Source organism: Ictalurus furcatus, chromosome 14, assembly GCF_023375685.1.
Source record: "Ictalurus furcatus strain D&B chromosome 14, Billie_1.0, whole genome shotgun sequence".
Classification (NCBI taxonomy): Eukaryota; Metazoa; Chordata; class Actinopteri; order Siluriformes; family Ictaluridae; genus Ictalurus; species Ictalurus furcatus.
Window position 1 is genome coordinate 26,267,435 of NC_071268.1, and position 19,571 is coordinate 26,287,005.

General features: G+C 40.5%; 2 protein-coding genes across 3 annotated transcripts in view; both read right to left on the reverse strand.

Annotated features, from left to right (window-relative positions):
* The window catches only part of n4bp3 (NEDD4 binding protein 3), a 36,171-nt gene extending 25,712 nt beyond the window's left edge, over positions 1-10,459 (reverse strand). Inside the window, exon 1 of one of the 2 annotated variants that reach the window (XM_053641556.1) lies at positions 10,048-10,459. The gene's annotated coding sequence lies outside the window, so the exon portion shown is untranslated. Of the gene's footprint in view, positions 1-5,229; positions 5,826-10,047 lie in introns of those variants that run through there. The other variant, XM_053641557.1, reaches the window with a different exon arrangement.
* Positions 10,460-10,681: 222 nt separating this feature from the next.
* Positions 10,682-18,901, reverse strand: LOC128618314 (platelet-derived growth factor receptor-like protein). The gene is made up of 6 exons (XM_053641848.1): positions 18,813-18,901; positions 16,824-17,139; positions 16,056-16,207; positions 15,469-15,762; positions 13,786-13,925; positions 10,682-13,680 (listed from the first exon to the last, which is right to left on the reverse strand). The coding sequence occupies exons 1-6, from the start codon at positions 18,871-18,873 to the stop codon at positions 13,462-13,464; spliced, it is 1,182 nt and encodes a 393-aa protein (XP_053497823.1). The 5' UTR covers positions 18,874-18,901; the 3' UTR covers positions 10,682-13,461.
* Between the last annotated feature and the right edge of the window lie 670 nt (positions 18,902-19,571).

Genomic DNA, 19,571 nt, shown 5'->3' on the forward strand with positions numbered 1-19,571 from the left:
GAGTATATAAAATAAGCTAGTTTCTAACTCCACTTCAATTCAAACAGTAGAATATTTTTCTCGAAAAGTACCTAAACATTCTAGTAAACGGTCTAACTTTAGCTAGGCAAACGCATATTATAGTATATATAGAATTAATGATTACAACTAAAATACCATCAGAGCTATAAATGCTATTTGTTATATTATATAAGTATAATTATAGATAACTGAAATGTTTAACCTAGCTAGCCTGCCTTTACAGCTACATATCTATGAGTAACTAATTAGTGTATGTAGTGTTGAAATATTAATAACATTCATTTGTAGTTACTGTGTTTATGATAAATAAAACATTTTGTTCCCAAAATGTCAGTTTTATGAAATTCTCGTACATTCACATCTCAACAACGGAGAATCAGTCAGACGGTCAGTCAGTCAGAGACTTTGATGACCCTTAGTCAGCAGCACATTAGAGATGGTGACTCATACAGCTGTGTTGTTGACCACTGAAAAGCAGCCATTTATCAGGCTATAAAAAAAAAAAAAAAAAACAGCTCTTAAGTGCTGACGTTTGGCTCTTAACCTCAGGATGTGCCCTACAAATCTGCTCTGAGAGAGAAATCTTCGCGACATCAGAGCTATAATACGGGCTTTGTCTGAAGCCGTAAACAGTCTCATTGCCGAGCGGGTGCAGAATTACAGCCTGTTTGACCACAAAGGAGATTATGCGATGCAGGAACGAGCTCGGAGAAAGGTATCAAAGACGTATTTGCAACCAAGCCTTGCAGTCTGAGAAGAAAAACAGCAGTCGAGGTTGATTAAATGTCATCGGACTCCACGTTTGAATAGTGTACGGTTAAAATACAGCGGGGTTTGTTTTTACCTTTTCAATGAACAATAGACACTGAAGCAAATAGCCTTAATGGCAAGTCTCTCCCCAAACAATGGCGGTCAGTCTATTTTAGGATCATGTGTGTTTTTAGCTAACTGAGATTGGAGCAAAGAGTGGCTCGATTTCCATACACTCCCGAGTCCCCTGACTACTGCTAGACCACACATGGAACAATATCTTACTCAATATCTTGTTTGTTTTAGAAACTGAATGTTCGGTGTAAGTGTAGAATGATCAAACGTTCACGATCAGGACGCCAGGCTTATCCTCCAGGTCTTTAATTCCAATGTCAGATGCCTTTCTCAACAGATAAGATTATCTAAAAGCAGCAGCAGTGTGTCATTGTGTGTATTTGTGACGTCCTGAGAGAAAAACCTGTCTAATCCTAATCTGGTACCTTCACCTCAGCTGTGAAACGAGGCTCTGTGCAATCTGGGATGGCTAAAATCCGGGGCGGTCCGTGTGGAACAGTGACGGGCCATTTTTAGCTATCGAATCAGATAACATTCGCTGGACCATGGGGAAACTTCTGCTTTTGTAGATACGGTGTCCATTTGAATCCTCACTCATTATATTTACACACGATATACTGGGATGAAACATTCACAGCTACATGTGTTCGGTGTAGTCAGATGATCGCTTACCGTACATTCATATTAGCAAGAAACAAGTAATTAGCAACTCCTGCTGCTGTCACTTCTGGGTGACCTGTACAGTTTAGTCATATACACACTACATGGCTAAACATTTCTGCACCCCTGACACAGCACACCCTTATGTTATGATTTATTCCTCATTTGCTCTTATAATGTCATGGAGCTCGCTTTGTACAAAGGGGCATCGTCATGCTGGAACAGGTTTGAGTTCCATGAAGGGAAATTGTAACGCTACAGCACACTGAGACGTTCTATACAACTGTGTGCTTCAGACTTTGTGGTAACAGTTTGGGGAAGAACCACATAGGGGCGAGACGTTCAGGTGTCCACATACTTTTGGCCGAATCGCGTAGGTTTTAAAGCTAACTGGTTAAACACAAATTAAATAATGCCCTAATCGGTGTAAAAACTGGTCGCGTGATTTACATGCTGTGCTTCGTTGACAGATTAGCAAAGCAAGCTAACCGTACTAGCTACGTACACTCAACAGAGACATTAACACGCTCCGTTTTCTCCTTCCAAGCATTCGTTTTCCTTCATAGATCGCTATACATTTTCACTGAGAGGTTGGAGATGACAGGATAAGATAAAATCATGGTTAACTTTATAAGTTCATAAGTTTTCTTCCATTTCTTTTGCGTGACAAACAAGCTTGTAGTCTTCTCTTTCTATTGGTAGATCACTTTGCTTCTTTCTAGAAATAAAAGCTTAAAATGAGTTTAAAAAAAAAAATGATCCACCAATAGAACAAGACTATTTCAAGCTTGAAATGAGTACGAATGGCTTGGTTTAATAGTTTATATACGTTTGGTTTATTGTAATCTTATAATAGGAAAAATAGGATAATTGTGACTATATTCACGGTATTTCCACATGCTAAGGTGTTGTTTTTTTGCGGTGCAGCACCTAAATCAGATTTGACACGTCTTCCGATTCACTGATTTCGTGCCAAGAGCTGCATGTTGTGTCGACTGACACAGTGACGGGAATGTAAGAGCTTGCACGTGAACACAGGACACAACTTGTCACCAATCGCGTCTCGGATGTTCGATGGTATAATTTGCCAACAGAGGATTACAGACAGTCACTCTGTGATTAAGAGGATCAGGATCGGATCAGTGTTCGGTATCGGCCGATACTCCGAGGTACTATTTGTTAGTAAATCTAGTAAATACACAACATGGTAAGCGGCACTGGTAATATATCTTAGCAGTGGTTTTAACCTAGAAGTAATTACCACACTGGTTAAGGACACGGAGTGATGTAGCAGAACCCTGTGTTTAGAGGAGGAATGTGATAATGTCTAGTTTTGTGCTGTATTAAAGCCCCGAGGACATGAACTACACAGGTGATACTGCTTCATACTGACACTCCTGCTCACGTAGTATTCCCACAAGGAGTTTACTCATCGCGGGATCGCGTGCGTTCGTCAGAAAAGCGTACGCTCCCTGATGGTGTCGTACAAATGAGAAAGCGACAAGTCACCAAGGATGTTAGCTAGTTCTTAACACACCCTTATTGACTTTACTCACATCCTAGAAGTGTGTATCCAGAGCCCAGTGGGGAGGGAAAAAAAACCTGAAGTTGAAATGTGTATGGTCTTCTTACTTAAAAAGAGATCGATTTGCCAGACCGAGTTGCTAGTTCGGGTGTTTAGCATGCTAGCTCTCAATCTTACTAAATAAAACATTAGCAAATTAAGGCATACAGTGATATCTACGTAGTGAATCATCGAGCAATCATCTAATAAACGTACACTTAAATTTAACATATGAACTGATAAAAGTAATGCAAGATTATGGAAGGGCTACGTCGGTCATGTGACACACAATAGTGATGGGAAGTTCGGCTCATCTTACTGACTCGGATCTTTGAAGCTGGTTCAGCAAAGTGAACGAATCTTTTTTTCGAGGCATTTCGTTCATTTCAGCAGAGTATAATTAAAATGTTACATGTTAAATTAAACTCCCCAACACATCTAGCACTTACTTATGCAAACGATCACATTTGGAATAAAAAATAAACTATAGGTTAATGCAACCAAGGCTGAATTATGACAAACAGAAATGATTCATTTATAGTTTAGCTGCGTCTTCAGGCGATGCGGTCTGTTAGTTCGCCTCACGTCCCGATCCGAGTCGTTCTTTCTTTTGTCACGTCACGTTTGTCACGTCTGTTCTCCGGAAACAGAAATGATTCGTTCACGTTTCGAGTCAGAACCTATGGGTACAGAACCTATGGGGATGTTACAGCGCATGCGTGGTCAATAATGAACGAATCACTCTCTGAGACAACTTGTTCATATTAAAGATTCGTTCCAAATGAACGACACATCACTATTGCGCGCGCACACACACACACCCTGGACAAACATATAAAGACACAGCATCTATTAAACACATTAGATCTATTAAATCTACAGCGTCTTTTTAAACACACCCTTGTTGACTTTCTTCCCATCTTAGAAGTGTGTATCAACTACCTCACACTTGTGTGATGATATTTCTTCCTTCAAACTCTGTTTGCTAGTTTGATTAGCTAGCGCGCTAATTCTCTATCTTGCTAACTAGATAAGAGTAAATAAAATATTAGCAAACCTAATCCTACGATGAAATCCTACGATGAAATCTACTTGTTCGATTTATTTGTAGCATTATCAGCAATTATACAAGACCACTTCAGGACCTTTAACTCTTTTTTTTTTTTTTTTTTTACCAGAGGCCAAAAATTGTTTGTGCTCAGCATTGAATTTAACAGTGTAGTGTTTAATAGCCCATATGAATGTAGACATTCAGGGCTTTATGAATTTGCAGTTTTTATTTCTTATTTTTTTTACCTAGCCTACTAGGCTTCAATCCATCCATCCATCTTCTATACCGCTTACAATTCTGGGTCATGGGGAACCTGGAACCTATCCCAAGGAGCATGGGGCATAAGGCGGGGTACACCCTGGATGGGGAGCCAATCCATCGCAGGGCACAATCACATACACACTCACACACCCATTCATACACTACGGACACTTTGGACATGCCAATCAGCCTACCATGCATGTCTTTGGACTGGGGGAGGAAACCGGAGTACCCGGAGGAAACCCCCGCAGCACGGGGAGAACATGCAAACTCCGCACACACAGGGCAGACGCGGGAATCGAACCCCCAACTCTTCAACATGCTAACCACTAAGTCACGGTGCGCACCTACTAAGCATAATTGTTATAATTTTATTGTGGTAGTTGTATACAGTGGTTTACTATCAAAAACGCTTTAGTCGTGCTCTTCGTTTCATCTCTGCACCAGTGTAATTTCCCATCGCTCTGTTCGCCAGCAGCTAAACACAGAGTCACGATACTCTACACACAGAAACCCAACAGTGTCCTGAGTAATCTTATAACAGACTCGCGAAGATAAAAATAATTCAGTTGTTTATACTAATTCAAAATGTCCGAAAAGTCGGTGTCCATTCCGGCAGAACGGAACGTTAAGGAAATCGCATGGTTTTAATACCGCTTCATTAATTAACACATCCTATGGTGTTACTTTTTAACCACTAAGGTTAAAAAAGTGCTATATAAGTGCAAACCATTTACAAGCCTACAAGAGTATGCTCGTAAACAAGGCACTTAGATACTGAGCTAGGCTTAATATATTATGTACAGAGGTATATATATTATCATATATTAGCTATGCAACGGAGTACCTTCTTTCTCAACGCTGTTATTTTTGAAAACGTTGCCGTATTTGCCAGTAAAGCTTTCTCTCCACACCGCCTTTCTGCTCTGTCCTCCACCACTGTCTGGTCTACGTGTGTCCAAAAACACAGGAAAATGTTCATCAGAATGATGAAACAAGTCACAAGTCAGAGTCTCTGAGTGGTAGTGTCATGGAAATCTCCTGAACTTCCCGAAGACCGGTCCGCCCCTGCAACTAACCATCCCGGCGTTTATGACGTCTGACTGTCCTGGTTTATAGCTCCAATTTACCTCAAGGTGACGATGCTAAAGCGTTAAGGAGCGCCAAAAGGTCTAAAGAAGACCTCCTTGAGTGTCTGGCTAGCGTCACGTTTACCGTGTTTTCCTGAATATAGGCAGCTGTCCATGTTTGTGCATGACTTCACAAGTCTCTGAGATAAAGACTGACTGATCATTGATAAAGGCAGCGTTTTGTCCAAATCCGAGATCGGTATGTGCTTGTGTTGCTTTCTATACAGAGGTGCTTGAAAGTTTGTGAACCCTTTAGAATTTTCTATATATCTGCATAAATGACCTAAAACATCATCAGATTTTCCTAATAGTAGATAAAGAGAACCCAGTTAAACAAATGAGGCAAAAAATATTATACTTGGTCATTTATTTATTGAGCAAAATGATCCAATATTACATATCTGTGAGTGACAAAAGTATGTGAATCTCTCAGACCTCCGAAAATGAGTTGTTGATGCTCATCAGGCTGGAAAAGGTTATAAAACCATCTCTAAAGAGTTTGGACGTCACCAATCCACCGTCAGACAGATTGTGTACAAATGGAGGAAATTTAAGACCGTTGTTACCATTGTGGTCGACTAACAAAGATCACTCCAAGAGCAAGACGTGTAATAGCCCACGAGGTCACAAAATCACAAAAAAGCCTACACTGAAACCAACCATTCCTTTAATCCCCCACTTAACACCCCATATTTAATGAATCAAACACGCCAGGGTGTGCTATAATAGGAAAATAATTAATCCATCCATCCATTCGTCCATCCATCCATCCATCCATCCATCCACTTTCCATACCGCTTATCCTATCCAGGGTCGCCGGGAAGCCTGGAGCCTATCCCAGAGAACTCTGGGCACAAGGCTGGGGACACCTTGGACGGGGTGCCAAAACATCACAGGGCACACTCACATTCAAACACACTACAGACAATTTAGACATGCCAATCAGCCTAAAACGCATATATTTGGACTAGGGAGGAAACCAGCGTACACAGAGGAAACCCCCGAAGCACGGGGAGAACACGCAAACTCCACGCACACGGGGCGGAGACGGGATTCAAACCCCCAATAAGTACGCCATGTGTAAATTATGAAGGTTGCCTGTCATTCAGGTCTCTATGACTGAATCATTACTACATAATAATGTATTTATTAAGGTTTAACTGTGGTTTGAAGTCTATAGAAAATTAATCAACCCCTTCTGACCAATCAAAACCGGCCCAGCTGTGGGGTATAAAGAAATGTAACGTAACAAATGTTAATTTGGGGAGGCAGTAAGGGCAAGTCAAGGCATTAAATCAGAATTGGATAGTAATCATGTGACTGATCGCATTAACAAGCTCTTAGCACTTTCATTCCTTTCTTTATTTTTCCTTAGACCTTAAACAGAGCGAGACCTCTGAACGTCTGAAGTGGCTCCTCCTAGCTGTCAACAACGCACCACGGCTGGAGACGTCAAAAGGTCATGAAGGGGGTCTCTGGTCTCCATGGTTACTTCACGGTAGGAGGAAAACACTTCAACACTTCGGCAGTCCCTTTTGTCCTGCAATTCTGCGCATTGAAAACAGCGACACAAACACCACTGATCTCCGCCAAACTGCACACAACTACAAGCAAATAAACTCCAGTACACTAGTGAAGTGTTAGGGTGAGGATTGGGGGGTGTGTGTGTGTGTGTGTGTGTGTGGTGGGGGTCTATGGGTAAATACTTCACGACCACCAGCGTGGATAACAAGAACAACCAGCGTCACCTTTTACTGAGCTGTGTAGCAGCAAATGAAGGGATTTGTAAAGCGATTTTCTCACTGATACTCATCCAGCTGTTAAAACCCCTCCAGCTTCTTTAAAAGAAACGGAAAACAACACGCTGCAATATGATGACGCGAAGATGGAGATATTTTGGGTTACCAGAAATAAGCGGTTTCTCGGAGTGTAGTAGGTTAAACATTTTAAACTCCGGACTCTTGGCATAAAAAAAAAAAAGAAAAACAACTCTTTAGTGTCTAAAAACATCTAATAGTAAATTAAACGTCTTTTAGTAACATTCAGTGGTAACTAATGTCAAAATGTCATTTTTTTTTTATAAATGGCTTATTTGCTGTACAGATTATAATAATGACACAGAATGAGAAAAGAAACCAGATTCAAACAGATCTATTTATATTAACGATACGAACACAACTTGTGTTTTATCATTATATTTAAAATCACATTAAAAATAATTGTATTCAAAGATTCTGCCATTTTTAATAAGGTTAGTGATGTCCAGATGTACTTAGGCCATTTTAGTAGTGTCTTATATATATACATATATATATATATATAAAAAACCCAATAATATTATTAAAGTGACATTTGAAGGCGTATGAGGATCGTGTAATTTCCTAAATATGATCTCGTTATTAGACAAAATATTTCATTAACGCAGAAATCACAGTCCGTCTTAATTGATCACTATTAATCAGGTTTATGACGGTTGAGGAGGACTATTTGCTGAAAAAAAAAAAAAAGATCAGGTGGACGTCACTGAAATCTCCGAGGCTGTAAAAATCCTGACACGAGGCCGAGTGAGGCTCTCACGCGTCACATCAGTAAATCGCTACGCCACTTCTGAGAGACTTGAACCCTTTTTGCAGCCAGGAACCTCTTTTAGTATTAAAAACCACCTTAACGATCATAGCACACATCTATTCTTGTAAGTAAAATCCGATCATTCACCATTATTTATATTACAAAATAACGGTCCAATTATGCGCCATTATTTTATTGGATTCTTTTTTTTTTAATGATTGGAGTCATGTCAGCTTTTTATTCGTGAACTTTCCACCTGATCATAGAACTGCACTGACATTAGGGACGGGGCGATATCTTCTCGTTTGCGATATACCGCTAGAAATTCTCCCCACGATAAGAATCGGTCTTGCCGCGATAATAACGATAAAGACTAGTTGATGATGTGTTCGTGTGCGATGGTCTGCGACCCGTTCGCAGCTCACGTGCAGAGAGAAAACAAGTATGGCGCACTTGCAGCCAAAAACAGCGGCGCATGGTACTATATCGTCACCGATATCGTTATCGCGATCAATACCAGAAAATACCGTGATATAATTTTAAGTCCATATCGCCCATTCCTAACTGACATGATTTAAGCTTGCTTTTAATAAATGAGTTTTAGATGAGGAAATAAACACCTTCCTATAAGAGAAAGGTACCTGACACGGGCTTTAAGAAATTAAATACGAGAACAGTGATAACAGACGGGAGGCTAAAATAATATCCATCAATAGCTCGAGTAGCGCATTATAGCACGAGGTTTCATCGATGACATAATAAGAATGACGTGGGACACACACACACACACACACACACACTTCAAAGCAGATAAACAGCTACATTATTGATTTTGAACTTTAAGTGTTACTGTAAGTCTGTAATGCTCTACAGGTTTCATTCCATGTTTCCTCCGAATAGTAAACGTGATCAACAGAAAAGCTGTAACCCCACTGAGCTTCTGTCATTTTGCGTGATTTGTACTTTGATTAGATGATGTGTGCTTAGTCTATCTGCTGCTAGTTTCTCCTTCAAAGGCATTTAGGGGAAAACAGAATGATTCTGTAAATAATCCACCTCGTTCGCCTTCTCAACATGCTGATCAGGGGCGGAGTTAACACTAGGCAAACGCAGGCAACCGCCTTGGGCCTCCGGAAGCCGAGAGCCCCCTAAAAATGCAAATGATCTATATATTTTTCAAATTAATGCTAAAACACTGAAATGAGGAGACCATTCCTATATTTTGTCCAGGGCCACCAAATCACTAAATCCACCCCTTCTGCAGATGATGTGCTACTGATGTGTCTGATAAAGATCAGCCTAAACGGACATCAAATCTAGGAGGTGTTTCGCTCGGTCTGTGCGATCACCTGAGAGGACCGTCACTGATAGGCTGTGTAAATCTACAGTCTGGGCTAGAAAGAAATCAGCCCCAGCCTCGCTACTCACTTCTCGCCGCTTCGTTTCATTCTGTGTGTTTATCTTACGAACATCGGTGGTGCTGTCCTGCTCGGATTCCACAAAAATCCCAAATAAACGTGTTGAGAGAAAATAATCTGATGTGGACGAGAAAAAAAAATAAAAAAGTATCCACACTGATTTTTTTTTTCTTTCTTTCTTTTTAAATCTTTGAAAGACGGAACAGAGGATTAGTCAATTGATGATCTGTAAAATGTGAAAATGACCAAATATTTGCATTTGAAATTAAGTTATAGAATGATCTGTTTTCTTTAACAGGAAATTGTCTTAATTGATTCGATTACAAATTCATTACACTTTCAACAGTACAAAATGTTGCAGTAATTTCTAGTGTTGCATTAAGTGTTTAAAAAATATATTATTCATAACTGAAATTAAATAAACCCACAATAGTTCACTTCATATATTATAAAAAATAATAATTCAATAATAAATTATAATAATTATAGACAGACTTTTAGACTAGATGCGAAACCGGAAGTAAGTGAATTAAAAACCAAATCACTCACCATGATCGATTCCAACAATTGTGATGAATATTATAATCTTAATCGTGATATTTTAACTCCTTATTGCTATATTTTTTAACTGAAAAGTGAAATATTCCCTCCAGTTTGTCTGTAAACTCAGAACAGCACAAACATCCGAACGACTCCGGTGTAAAACTCGCTCTGCTCTCTTTCCCTCTCCGACATTTAAACTCAGGACCCAGCCAGCTCTGAAGCCCCGCCCCTTGATCTCTGATTGGCCAGAAGACTCACAACCACAGCGATGACTGGACAGTTGAGCTGTCGTTCAGGTTTCCATGGCAAGAGTATAACGCAGTCGAACGGCGGAGTTGCAGCCAATCACAGCAGCAGGACTCTGGATGAAATTGGCGCGTCACCAGCGACATCTCCCGGTCAAAAGAAGCAATTACATTAAAAGTTTTAAAATGTCTCCTGAAAACAAATATAAACATTTACCTGAAGTAAATATATGAACGCAGAGGAAATATTTTCTCTGTGGAAAGTTTCCTCTTTCCAGGTGTAAAACAGGAAAAAATATTATTATTATTATTATTATTATTATTTTTACATTAAGAGTCTTCAGTGTAAAACAATCATAAACTAATTAAAATAACATTATTGGGGTCTCTTTCATTTTTTTGTAACCTTATTTACAATAAAACAACGTTTTATACAATAAATAGCAGCTAAAGTTTTTAAAAAGTATTCTCAGAGTGCTTAAAAGAGATAAACCACTCCAACGATGAGGTGATGTGTTAAACAGAGTCATCCCTTCCAACCCAAACCTGATTATTTTCCAATATCATCACATGTTTTATTTCATCTTGTACCACAGCAATATGGCAATGATTTACATTTTAAATTTATTAAAGGATGACACATCATACTTTTTTTTAAAAAAAAATCTATTTATAGTTAATTACATTTAGTGTTGTGGAACATCCGTGAAACACCTTAATTCCTGTTATCGCTAACGTTATAGACACTAGACAACAAAAACAAACAAGTGAACAACTGGGTATATGAGTTGTTTCTATAGAAACGATAGATCTGTGATGTGCAGCTGCACTACTCTCAGAGCTGCTGTTATAGAAAACTAATCAACACCTTCTGACCAATCAGAATCAAGAACTCAACAGCACTGTGGTATAAGATGATCAGCCATACTTTTGTGATAGGACAGAAGAGCCACATAAATGTCTGAGGAAAAAAAGAAAGAATAATGAATGGCTTTCCATAAAAAAAAAAAATAGCCATTTTGATTATAAAATTGTAATATATGTTTGCTTTAGACATTTAGACAAAAATACATGTACACAATTACATAAAATGGTTTCTTTGGTTTCTTATTCAGAAAAAGATTCAGCTAGAACCCCTTTATGAAGCTGAAATCAAAGAATGAGGACAAAACGTATAAATAGTCTTAGTTTGAATTTAGTTTTAGATGCAGAAATGGAAACTGAGCTCAGGGTAGCAGTACAGTGTCTCCCCCTGCTGGTGGTGCAGATTTTATACAGTTATCATGCCCAGTATCTGGACATCAACACCAGATCTTCATACTTATCATGAATCCTTTATTACATAAAAGTCATGCACTGCTGGTTTATATTATAATATGGTAGCAAAGAGCAGACAAAAAGTGAACTTTTCATTTATAAAATGCTTCCTTAAATCATGTAACTATCTGGGAAGAGAGGATGTTACATTTTCCTATAAAATTCATTCAACACGAGTAATGCAGCTGGTAATCGCATGGATCAGTGAAACGTGAATCAGTACAGGTCTGATACACCACTTAAACACAGCTCCAGCTTAATATCCAGAATATAACAAAACAACAGAAGCAAAAAAAAAAAGACAAAGGAAAAAAGAAAATAAATCATCAGTGCCAAAGCACAAAAAATGTATGGAATTCATTGCTGTCAGGATGCAAGTACGAACACAATGTTTTATTAAGAGTGGCACACAAAACTTCCTGATTGGAAGGTCACGAGTTCAAATCACAGCACTACCAACCTGCCACTGCTGGGCCCTTGAGCAAGGCCCTTAACCCTCAACTGCTACAAAGATAAAATGTAAGTCGTTCTGGATAAGAGTGTCTGCCAAATGCCAAAACAGAGACTCAATCCAAGGCAATGTCGTGATTCAGGTAAGAGTGAATTGATGAGCAAACAACATGAACTAGGCCAGGTAACAGTGAAGAAGAAGAAGAACTCAGTGAAGTTCTTTTCTTCGCATACCCCAGCGTGTTAGGAAGTTGGGGTTAGAGCGCAGGGTCAGCCATGATACAGCTCAAGATCCCAACAGTGGGAGTTTGGTGATGCTGGGGCTTGAACCCCCGACCTTCCGATCAGTCACCCAGAGCCTTAATCTTAGTGAGAATCCCTGTATACAGTGAGTGTGTGATTGAGTCCAGGTGTGTGATCAGTAATCAGGTGAACGTGACCGTGAGAGAGTCTGTGGTGGATGGGTGTCGTAACGCTGTGTTGTGAACCACTGTCATCTGGGAATCGTAGTTGAACGCCGATTCCTGCCTTCACATGACAGCTGCCTTGGATAACTAAACGTTCTCTGTCTTAAATGCGCAGAAACACGTCTACCGGAAACGTACAATGTAGTTGTGGTTGAAAAAAAAAGAAAATGAATCAAACTAATTTTGGCCCAGTGTGTCCAGATTTCTTTTTTAAATAGAATGTTCATTTCGATGACTCTGTAATATATACAATTCTGTACGCTTTTAAAATGTTCAAACACGAGTGGAGGAACACGGAAAAAAGTTCGGAAGATAATGAGTTCGAATCCCAAAGGAGCAAAACTGGCTGTTCTGTCAGGGTGGGAGGGGCATGCTCTCTCTCCCCTGTCAATCAAAGTGATACTAACCAATCATGAGTGTCTGTGAGTTCACGTACGTAGGAGAGGGCGGATTACGCTTTCCTCCGAGCGTGTCACGACACCCTGTGACAAATGGGCGGGTCAGAAATGGCGGGTGACCGAATATATTCATCAAAAAAGCTGATTTTGGGTTGAGTTGCAGGTTTCAGTTATGTGATGTACAGGGGCGGAGCTAGCACTAGGCAATGGTAGGCAACCGACTTGGCCTCCAGAAGCCAAGGGCCCCCTAAAAATGCAAATTACATATGTTTTTAATTATTAATGCTAAATAAAGTATGGTGAAAATTTAAATATGGATGTTAAAACACTGAAACCAGGGCCCCATTTCTATATTTTGCCCAGGGCCCCCAAAATCAATAAATCAGCCCTTGGTGATGTAACATGTTTTATTGTACCTTTTGCTTTGCTTTTAAAAAAAATTCAGTCTGAGATACAGAGCATGTCGTTTTGCAGAACTGGTGGTCATTAGACTCGCATGGATTCTGGATTCTGTCCTATGAATGATGAATGATGAGTTGTGACTCAGGTTGTGTGTGGTTTGGTGGCGTTGCGTTTCTTCTGCACGTTGACGTTGGTGGAGACGGAGCGTGAGCCCTGCAGGTTCTGGGCAGTGCAGGTGTAGGTTCCCTCGTCCACCTCCCTCACTTCATCTACCTGCAGGACTGACTGCAAGCGCTGCCGGCTGCGTCCGTCCACCTGCACCGGCTGCGCGGTCTCCTGTGTGTAGAGCGGCCGGCCGATCTGAAAACACACACACACACACACCAACACGAACGCACGTCTCATACACTGCCGCTGATGACTAGCAGCGCGTTTTCTGTGTGACTCAATGCTCTGTGGACTAACTTTTTGTCCAGGATACTCCCACATGAAGTCCACCGCCACGTCCTGTTCTCCCACCACCGTGCACGAGAGCTGCAGGTTCACACCCACAGCCACTGAGGAAGCCGAGGCCTGGATCACGGGGACAGGAGGAGCAGCCGGGTCTGGACCAGACAGGGGAATAAACAGAGGTCACACAGCGTCATCTACAACCATAAAGGCAAACAGTTAAGTTAAAAAAAATTATAAATGTCTAAACAAACATGCAAACAAATGTATTTTTTTCATTTATGTTTATTAAGAAACAAAAGCAGAAATAACAGAATACATAAGTTAATGTAAATAAATAAAACAAACAAACAATTAAATAAATAAATATTTTAGATATATATTGAAAATGTAAATATTACCCATTGCATGTGGACGTGTAGGACGTGTTGGACGTGTTATACGTGTTGGACGTGTTATATGTGTTGGATGTGTTATGCGTGTTGGATGTATTATACGTGTTGGCTGTGTTGGACGTGTTTTACGTGTTATACGTGTTGTACGTGTTTTAAGTGTTATACGTGTTGTACGTGTTATACGTGTTGGATGTATTATACGTGTTATATTTGTTGGACGTGTTATACGTGTTGGATGTATTATACATGTTGTACGTGTTGTATGTGTTATACGTGTTGGACATGTTGGACATGTTATATGTGTTGGACGTGTTATACGTGTTGGACGTGTTATACGTGTTGGCAGTGTTGGATGTGTTATACGTGTTGTACGTGTTATATCTGTTGGCAGTGTTGGACGTGTTATACGTGTTGGATGTGTTATATGTGTTGTACGTGTTATACGTGTTGGACATGTTGGACATGTTATATGTGTTGGACGTGTTATACGTGTTGGACGTGTTATACGTGTTGGCAGTGTTGGATGTGTCATATGTGTTGTACGTGTTATACGTGTTGGCAGTGTTGGACGTGTTGTACGTGTTGGATGTGTTATACGTGTTGGACGTGTTATACGTGTTGGCTGTGTTGGACGTGTTATATGTGTTATACGTGTTGGCTGTGTTGGACGTGTTATACGTGTTGGACGTGTTATACGTGTTGTATGTGTTGGACGTGTTATATGTGTTGGACGTGTTATACGTGTTATATGTGTTATACGTGTTGTATGTGTTATACGTATTGGCTGTGTTGGACGTGTTATACGTATTGGATGTGTTATACGTGTTGTACGTGTTAGACGTGTTATACGTATTGGACGTGTTATACGTTTTGGCTGTGTTGGATGTGTTATACGTGTTGGCTGTGTTGGACGTGTTATACATGTTGGACGTGTTATACGTGTTTGGACGTGTTAGATGTGTTGTACGTGTTGGACGCGTTATACGTGTTTGGACGTGTTAGATGTGTTGTACATGTTGGACTTGTTATATGTGTTGGCTGTGTTGGCTGTGTTATAGGTGTTGGATGTGTTGGACGTGTTATACGTGTTATATGTGTTGGACGTGTTGGACGTGTTATATGTGTTTGGACGTGTAAGACGTGTTGTACGTGTTGGACTTGTTATATGTGTTGGCTGTGTTGGACGTGTTATATGTGTTGGCTGTGTTGGACGTGTTATAGGTGTTGGACGTGTTGGACGTGATGGACGTGTTATACGTGTTCTATGTGTTGGACGTGTTGGACGTGATGGACATGCACTCACAGTGGACGTAGATGAGCATGTACTTGATGGAGCTCTGCCTCAGGTTCCCCATGCTGGCCACGCAGTACAGAGAGCCGGCGTGATGTGCTTTGGGCCTGTGGATGGTGAAACCACGCGTCACGTCGTACGAGATCTCGGATCTGTCCACCTTCACCTCCATGGGTGGGAACTCACGGTGCAGGGAGACTTTGGCCTGCGGATTTGTGACCTGACACGGCAACACTGTAGGCCAGTTACTTCTGAGATGGATGACCTCATAATAATCCGCTGATGGCACGAAGAGCTCCTGAGGGTCTGACACAAGAGATACGAGGCGTTTTTATTATCTATATTCACGTACAAAACACTTTCACCAGACTTCTCTAAGAGCTCACAGCTAAATGTACGACACTTCATAAAAAACCCCCAAAAAACGATGTTCCAAATTCAATTAGGGCGAAGGACAGAGTGCTTTCAGCTTCCTTTCAAAAGAAAAACGTCCTTTTAAAAAACGTCCTTTTAAAGCTCCGCTGTACAGGACATGATGTTATTCCTTACTGCACTATTTTACACAGCCAGATGCATTTAGAGTGTAATATTCACATTACCGGTGAAGAAGATGAAGACTTTGAGGGCTTTATCGTACTCTTTCCTGCATTCGGAGTCCTCGCAGTACAGCGGGTAGCAGGTGTACACTCCTGTATCAGCTCCTGACGAATTGGCTAAAATTAGTGCGCCGTATCGCTCGTGCTGCACCGTCCTGATCGACAAGAAGTTAATAATTATGGAAAAATAACATACATTTCACACGTGATCACGTGTTTTTTCCACATGATTATGGGAGTATATATATGTACACTCTATCCCAGGGGTCTCGGGGCACAAGGCAGGGGACACCCTGGACGGGGTGCCAACCCATTGCAGGGCACAACTGCACACACACTCACTGGACAATTTGGAAATGCTAATCAGCCGACAGAGCATGTCAGCGGACTGTGGGAGGAAACCGGAGTACCCTGAGGAAACCCCCAAAGCACAGGGAGAGCTCCATGCCCACAGGGCGGAGGCGGGAATCAAACCCCCAACCCTAGTGCGAGGCAAATATGCTAACCACTAAGCCACCGTGCCCCCCAGTGTGTGATCATATACATGTTATAGATACCCAAATACCTGCCCTGCAATTGCTCAAGTGAGGTAACCATGTGAATCATGTAAATAAAATGTGATATACTATATATATATATAGTATAGGGGAAGAGTGGGTGTGGTTACGGTTACGGGGGAGTCATCAAGTCATCGTATAGAAAGTAACCGGAGATTGGGTTATCAGACACGTTTTCAAATGTATCCAAAGAGCTTGATAATCAGTCACGTACCTGAGTCGTCCTTCATCGTCCTCCTGCAGGTAAGACGGGACGTCCCACTGCACACGACTGCCTTTACACCTCAGCTCCAGTGTGTCCCCTGCAGGGATCGACAGCGTTTTCCCCACCTTCTCAAACTTCCCCTTCCCCACTACTCGATTCAGGTACGGCGGAGCTGCTGTGGAACTCGGGGGCTTGGGTGGGGGCGTGGCTTTAATCTTGACTGACATGCTTTTGTTCTTCTTCACAGCCTCTTTCTTTACCTTCAGCGTCACCTTCTCTTTTAGCTTCTTATCTCCGGCTGGCTTCGGCTCCTTTTGACTCGTTACTGTGTTTATAGGACATCGTTATTGTTTCATAAAGTCAGTGTTTTAAAGCATTAACAGCTCATTCTTGGGGTTTTATACAGCAGACGCGCCAATTAAATAGATTTTGTTTTAAAAAAACAAACAACAAAATCATCATAATGGTGAAGATTTATGTGGCGACGTTTATTTTGGTGTATATTTATGGAAGGAGTCTCCAGTGTCAGTGCTGTGTAACAGTCAGCTGTAAGGTTAAGATTTTAAGAGGAGTTTACACTTTCTGTTCTCAGTAACAAGACGAGCTGCGATTTCTTTTTCTTAATAAATTCAAGAGAGAAAGAACAGACGCTGGTGAGGGAACGAGTGTTTACAGCTGCTACGATTGAAGAAATAACAGGAACTAACTGATGTCTATCTTTCTGTCTATCTGTCGATCTATCTATATATCTGTCTATCTGTCTATCTATCTATCTATCTACCTGTCTGTCTATCTGTATGTCTATCTGTATGTCTGTCGATCTATCTATCTATATATCTGTCTATCTATCTATCTATCTATCTATCTACCTGTCTGTCTATCTGTATGTCTATCTGTATGTCTGTCGATCTATCTATCTATATATCTGTCTATCTATCTGTCTATCTATCTACCTGTCTATCTATCTATCTGTCTGTCTGTCTATCTATCTATCTATCTATCTATCTACCTGTCTGTCTATCTGTATGTCTGTCTATCTATCTGTCGATCTATCTATCTATCTATCTACCTGTCTGTCTATCTGTATGTCTGTCTATCTATCTGTCGATCTGTCTATCTATTTGTCTATCTATCTGTCTGTCTGTCTGTCTATCTGTCTGTCTATCTATCTATCTATCTATCTATCTATCTGTCTGTCTGTCTGTCTATTTGTCTATCTATCTATCTGTCTATCTGTATGTCTGTCTATCTATCTATCTATCTATCTATCTATCTACCTACCTGTCTGTCTATCTATCTATCTATCTATCTACCTACCTGTCTGTCTATCTATCTATCTGTCTGTCTATCTATCTGTCTATCTATCTGTCTATCTATCTATCTATCTATCTATTTGTCTATCTATCTATCTGTCTGTCTATTTGTCTATCTATCTATCTGTCTATTGGTATGTCTGTCTATCTATCTATCTATCTGTCTGTCTGTCTGTCTGTCTATCTGTCTGTCTATCTATCTATCTATCTATTTGTCTATCTGTTTGTCTATCTCTCTATCTATCCATCTCTCTATCTATTTGTCTATCTATCTATCTGTCTGTCTATTTGTCTATCTATCTATCTATCTATCTGCCTGTCTGTCTATCTGTCTGTCTGTCTATCTGTCTGTCTATCTATCTATCTATCTATCTGTCTATCTATCTATCTATCTATCTGTCTGTCTGTCTGTCTGTCTATCTATCTATATCTGTCTGTCTGTGTTTTATATCAGGAGCCGAGGACGTGATTAGAGGCTCAGACCGCCTGTAGTTTTTTGACAGCAGAAAGTTTTCCGTACAGAGGAGTTTATATTCTAACAATAACACGACAAGCTGCTCTTTGTCTTGTTAACATCATGAATAATCTAGCTAATTAAAGTACAACGTTTCTTTCAAATAATTCCAGGTTTAGCTGTAAGATTTGGATATTAGTATGTTGGCAGTGATCCTGCAGAGACACTCACCAAGCTGAAAGAGCAGCGTATAGAACAACAGGGAGCAAAACACCACCAAGACCAGCTTCATGATACACCGCTTTCACAAAATGTACACAAAACGGCCAGGAAAATAACACCCAAAAGCACTTAAAAAAAATTTCTGTCAGTGTTTCTCCATGCGAGGCAGCCCGAGAGTGATGCGAGACATTAGCGAGAAGGGAAGCTGCTCTACACACATTCCTGCTCTCAAAGACAGCATTTACACTCCAAATTCCTCACGCTTCACTCAACGGCCGCTTTCTGCTCTCGGCCTGCACTCATGAGGAAGCACTCGTGTTTATCCAGCTGGACAGAAACACACTGTGAAAATGCTCAACAGTCTATTCAGGGGACATGATTAGTGCTTTTCATCTGTTCTGCTTGACACACTGGTCTGGTTAAAGTGGGTGTGTGTCTGTTTTTTTACTGACAAGAAAGTCATTTAAAAACAAAAAAAATAAATGTTGAAGTGTAAATTGACAATCTATACAATATGTAATGGATACAACACGACAGAGCGTGCTGTTGTAGGAAAATAATCAGCAACGGTGTGGCTAGTAATGATAAGGTTAGGTAGTACTGATAGAGTTAGGTAGTACTGATAGGGTTAGGTAGTACTGATAGAGTTAGGTAGTACTGATAGGGTTAGGTAGTACTGATAAGTACTGACATACCATGCACAATCTGGGACCCGATCTTACAGGAATATAATGAACTTCAGGGTCGTAACAGTAACTCCGCTCCATC